General features: G+C 45.6%; 1 protein-coding gene across 1 annotated transcript in view; it reads right to left on the minus strand.

Moving 5' to 3' along the window:
• The window catches only part of PI4K2A (phosphatidylinositol 4-kinase type 2 alpha), a 33,002-nt gene extending 30,959 nt beyond the window's left edge, over positions 1-2,043 (minus strand). Inside the window, exon 1 of the mRNA XM_060641835.3 lies at positions 1,545-2,043. Within this exon, the coding sequence (XP_060497818.1) occupies positions 1,545-1,979 (435 nt within the window). The 5' untranslated portion in view covers positions 1,980-2,043. The remainder of the gene's footprint in view (positions 1-1,544) is intronic.
• Positions 2,044-6,035: the final 3,992 nt, after the last annotated feature.

The raw sequence follows: 6,035 nt of genomic DNA on the forward strand, positions 1-6,035 counted from the left end.
TCCCCAGCTCAGTTTATGGTAACTGAGTTGATGGTATATTGCTTTCTGGTTCTTGATAATTCAGGGACAACATCTGGAAGAATGACCAGATCATTAAATGAACCTAACCAAGAGCTACAAGTCAGTCCATCCTGGCCACTCGGCACTCCTATCAGAACAGCACGCCAGCCATGTAAAGAGTTCACACAGGAGAGATGCAGGGAAAATCTGTGGGAGATTTGACAATCATCATTTTAATAACAATAATACATTTTTCCAAGAAACCATTCTGATCTATCCAAGAACTCTGACAGGGAAAAGTTAACACTTTTTGACCCACTGATATTCCACTGATCCCTCTGGTCTTATATAAATGCCTTAAATTCTTCTGCAGCTATCAAAAGAATAAAGGTCAGGGGCGCCTGGGTGGCTCAGTCGATTAAGCAGCTGACTTCGGCTCAGGTCATGATCTCGCAGTTCGTGAGTTCGAGCCCCGCGTCGGGCTCTGTGCTGACTGCTCAGAGCCTGGAGCCTGTTTCCGATTCTGTGTCTCCCTCTCTCTGACCCTCCCCTGTTCATGCTCTGTCTCTCCCTGTCTCAAAAATAAATAAAACGTTAAAAAAAAAAAAATTAAAAAAAAAAAAAGAATAAAGGTCACCGCTCAGCTGCCCTGGTCACCCCATGTCCCATCCCAACCCATCTCATCCCCATCCCCCTATTTATACACATGCAGGGGACAAAATAAAGGCCAGCAAACACTTTGCCTTAGCTAAAAAGCGAACTGCTGATAGTCCTAGGAGAGAAATGAAAGTAAAATGTAGCAGGTAGTCCTGTGTTTCTAAAACTCCACATTCTTTACTGAGAAGACATGAAAAAGAATTTGAACAATTTCCCAGAAGTGAGCAATAATCAAGGCAGATGAAACTGGTAAGTCCACCCACTTCATCACCGACGTTTGCCAGTAAGAGGCCTGGGGCAGTGGTAGACATCCCCACGACACAGAAGGCTGGAACTGAACCCTCAGAGGCCCTGATGGGTCACCCGTCCTTCTCAATAAACAGCGACAACGCTGGTTCGGTCCAAAAAAAGGAAATGGGCCCAAATCTCAAATCTGTAGTACAATGGACAACGCTGGTTCAGTCCAAAAAGAGAAAATAGACCAAAGCTCAAATCTGTAGGACAATGGCCGAATAGCAGTCTCTGTAGTTTAAAGCTAAGGAACCTACTAGAAAGCAGCATCTCCCCGCGCGTCTCTGTCGAGAAGCCGATTGTCCCACCACACCGCTGGGCCCCTCGCCTGTATCTGGTCAATTTCTCTTTTCATTCTCCGCTCACTCCTCCCCCACCAAATAGGTTCTGATTTATTTCTTCATTCCGCAGAGCTTCTCCATCTCCAGTCCTCAGTGGCATTCCAAAATCTTGCCAAGGGGCTCTGCACTGTGAAGTTTCTCCCTTTTGCAGCCTTTCAACCCCCCTTTTCCCCGTGGCTGTGCGAAGCTGCTAATTCCCCCGGACAGGCCCACCCTCCCCGAAGGCAGCGGCGGCAGCCCCCACCCCGCTCTCACCCCCTGAGGGTCCTTGACGAAGTAGCTTCCGCTGGAGCCCTGGTAGATGCGCTCGGGGAAGATGCAGCGTTCGATGGCCAGCTCCGCCTGCCGCACCACCGTCTCGAACTCAGGGTCCTCCGGAAACTCATTCCGCTCGCGGTGGGCCTGCGCGGCGTGCGCCGCCGCCGCCGCCTGAGCGGCCAGGGCTTGGGCCTGCGCCGCCACGGTTTGGGTCTGGCCCTGGGCCGCCGCGCCCCGAGCCCGATCCAGCAGTGGCTGCCGCTCCCGGTCGTGGCCTGGCGAGCCCGGCGGAGAGGGGGCCGGGCCGGCCGCCGCCGCCACTCGGACCGCGCCCCCCGGCACCTGCGGAAAGTGAGCGCCCGAGCCGGACGGGAAGGTGTAGTCTGGAGGTTGGGCCCGCTCGGGGGACACCAGTGGGCTCGTTTCGTCCATCCCTCAGGCCGCCGGCTCCGGGTCCCGGTGCGCTCCACACAGCTGAGCCCCGGGCAGGGACCAATCGGAGACACCCCCAACCCCCGCCTGACCAACCAGGTCGCGGCGCCTTGCCGGCCCCGCCCCTACCTAGCCTGTTTACTTGGCGACGCGTAGGCACGACCCCTCGCGCGCGAACGGTAGCCAATCAGAACCACTGTCTACGTAATCGTGCCCTCCGCATTTTTCGCCCGTCACCGTCGATGAAGACCGCGCATGCTCCAGAAGCCAGACCCAGGTCAGACACGCCCCTTGCTCTTACCAGCCCCGCCCCGCCCCTAGCTTCCTGTTGCTGACCTGTCTCTGGGAGCTTTCAATAAAGTAGCCTACCTAATCAGTCATTTGTTGAGTGCCTGCTATGAACCAACCAGCTGTGAAACTGGAGAGATCTAGTCTTTGTATCTGCATTCATTCAATTATGCACTCATTCATAAAATATTTATTGAGTACCTACTATGTTCTAAAGTGCTAGCGAGACAAAAATGAAGCAAAGAAAAATACCTAATCTGCCTAAATAAAAAGGTTTTTAAAAATCACAGCCCTGGGGCGCCTGGGTGGCTCGGTCGGTTAAGCGTCCGACTCCGGCTCAGGTCATGATCTCACGGTCCGTGGGTTCGAGCCCCGCGTCGGGCTCTGTGCTGACAGCTCAGAGCCTGGAGCCTGTTTCAGATTCTGTGTCTCCCTCTCTCTGTGACCCTCCCCCGTTCATGCTCTGTCTCTCTCGGTCTCAAAAATAAATAAACGTTAAAAAAAAAAAAAAATCACAGCCCTAATGCAATTTACACAGTGTCTGGCCCGGATGCTTAATGCTTATTTGTTAATTGATGGAAGATATGGTCTTAGACTAAAAAGTTCCATGAGGCAAAAGTCCATGACTGTTTTATTCACCGCTGTAAAACCTCAGTGTCTAGACACAATAGGGACTCAGTATATTTTTAGTAGTGGAAAAGAGAAGGAAGATCAAGCTGAAGACACACAGCCCTCTGAGGCAGCAGAAAAGGAGCCAACAATGAAAACTGAAAACTCCATAATAGAAGTTCAACGATTTGGGGGTAGGCCTTCAGCAAAGGCCTTAAAGGGGGTGTGTGCTATGAAGGAATAATGTAATTATATTACTGGAGGAAAAGAGAAAAAAGAGAATGAGAGTCATTTGAGTTTGAACCCCATCTGAACACTTAAGAATGTGTTTTCTCATCTGTAAAATGGGAATTATCCCTTCCTCAATTAAATAAAAATTAAGAGAAGGTATGTAAAACACTTAGCATAGTGGTTAGTACACTCAACAAATGGTAGCTTTTTTATTGTTGATGCTGTTTTTGTTTTGTGCTTAAAATAACCAGCAGACTAGACTATGGGTTTTCACAAGAGATGACCAGCCAAATAGTAACCAATATTTCATAATCATTCTTTCTTGAATCAAATTATTGCCACAGCTAGTAAAAGTACTGAATCAAAACAACTTATTGTTTATTTTGTTTTTGTTTTTTTGTTTTATTAAGTTTATTTATTTATTTTGAGGTGGGGAAGGGGCAGAGAGAGGAGTGAGAGAATCCCAAGCAGGCTCCACACTGCCAGCTCAGCCCCTGATGTGGGGCTCAAACCCACGAACCTTGAGATTGTGACCTGAGCCAAAACCAAGAGTCAAATGCTCAACCAAGTAAGCCACACAGCCACCCCGAAACAACTTATTATTTAATTACATGTATGACAATGTCTTAATGTTTTTTTTGGCATGTAACCCATTTTAGGCAAAGGTCCATACAGTTTCCCCTTTCAGTTACAAGACATATATTTCCCTTCCCGATACAGATATCAAATGATTCAGTAGTACTTGCCCTTGTACTTGCCGAGGGATCATAGTCACAGAGATGATCTCTTGGTATTGATCTCATTTAGCCCCTAAGCTTCAAATTGTCAAGGAAAGCTGCAAGATTTAGAGTTCTCCTTTGAATTCTGGGTCTTCTCTATGGAAAACTCTCAGAATTTATTTCTGAATCTACCCCTTAGAACTTGATTTTCCTTTTACTGAAAAAAAAGGAGGGGGGATCAATACATTCCCTATTACCTATGAAGAGCTAGCGCTCACCAAATGCTACGCACGTGCCAGGCATTATTTTTTGTATATTCCATGGATGTAAATGGACTACATGTAACTGGCATTACAGCTCCTATGATGTTAGAAACTGAGTAATGTATGCAGCTGGTCTGTGGCAGAGCTGGATCCAAACCCAGGCACACCAACTCAATGCTTTTAACACTATATTGCTTCTTATTAAATATCTCTATGGGATGTGTCTCATATGAACCCCCTTTCTGTCCATTTTCATGGATGCCACATTACTTTTGAGACTCTCAAGATGTCTTAGCTATATTATTAAAATAGCTTATGAATTTGTTTCTCTGTTTCCAATCTCTCTGATTATCTCTGAGTATCACTACCAGATTAATTTTCTTAAAACACTGGTTTCCTTAGGGCTCCCGGGTGGCTCAGTTGGTTAAGCATCCAACTTCAGCCCAGGTCAGGGTCTCACGGTTTATGAGTTCAAGCCCTGCATAGGGCTCTCTGCTGTCAGCACAGAGCACACTTCGGATCCTCTGTCTCCCTCTCTTTCTGCCCCTCCCCCATTCTCTCTCTCTCAAAAATAAATAAACAGGAAAAATGAGGAGACTGAGCTAAAAGATTAAAAACAACAACAACACTGGTTTCCTTGTGTCACTGCTCTGATCAAGAAACTACATTTTTTGGGGGGAAAAAAAGAAACTACATTTTTGGGACGTCTGGGTGGCTCGGTCAGTTGAGCATCGGATTCTTGATTTCTGCTCAGGCCATGATCCCAAGGTCATGGAATCAAGCCCCAAATCAAGCTCTGAGATGAGCTTGGAACCTGCTTAGGATTCTCTCTCTCTCTCTCTCTCTCTCTCTCTCTCTCTCTCCGTCTCTCTCTCTCTCCCTTTGCTCCTCTCCCCTGATCATGAGGTCTCTTGAAAAGAAAACATTTTCATTGCAGTAAAATATGCATAATATTTATCATTTTAACCATTTCACAAATGTACAGTTCGTTAACATTAAATACATTCACAATGTTGTGTAACCATCACCACTGCCTATACCCAAAACTTTTTCATCATCCCAACAAAAACTCCATATCCATTGAACAGTAACTCCCTCCTCCTCTAGTTCCTGGTAACCTCTATTCTACTTTGTGTATCTATGAATTTTCCTATTCAAAACACTACATTTTGCAAAACATATCTTCCCCCTAATTTTTCTCCATAGTTTAACCACAATCCATCCTTATTTCATCAAATTTTGATATATATACTTCAATGTAATAAGATCTATTTTCCTGACACTCCATTCTCTCAACAACTAATTATATCTATATTCATTACCACACAGTTTAGCATGTTTAACCATTGAATGTTAGAGCTGGTTGAATCTTATAGGTCTGCTAGTCCAATCTCATTTTACAGGCTGGAGAGCTTCATAACTTGTTTGAAGCCCCACACACTTGGTGGCAGGCATGGGATTTGAACACAGAATCCAAGTCTTTTAAAATAATGTAAAAATGGTGTTTATTGAGCACTTATACACTGTACTGTCATACAAGTCCTGGGGAGTCTTTATCATTATTATTATCATTTTCATTTTCTATTCCACAGATGAGGAAAACCCCAATTCAGAGAAGCAGTTTGCTTATTCTCTTCATGCGTTTGCCTTCTTTTAATAATTAAATATAATCTTGAATTTTACATGTACATGAATCTTTTCTTCTCCACATGGAGGCGGTAAGTTCCAGGAGGGCAACGATCTGTGTCTTTTCTAGCTGCATTCACTTTGTTCAGTAAATAAATACTGTATACGGATAAACGGATTGGTGTGCACGGTATTTGGAGGATTTGCTCCAATATTGACACTATACTTATTTTTTTTTTAATGTTTATTTATTTTTTGAGGGTGGGGGCACAGAGAGAGAGCCGGGGGGTGGGGGGAGAATTCCAAGCAGGATCCGTGCT

This window comes from Panthera onca, chromosome D2, assembly GCF_046562875.1.
Source record: "Panthera onca isolate mPanOnc1 chromosome D2, mPanOnc1 haplotype 2, whole genome shotgun sequence".
NCBI classification, from domain to species: domain Eukaryota; kingdom Metazoa; phylum Chordata; class Mammalia; order Carnivora; family Felidae; genus Panthera; species Panthera onca.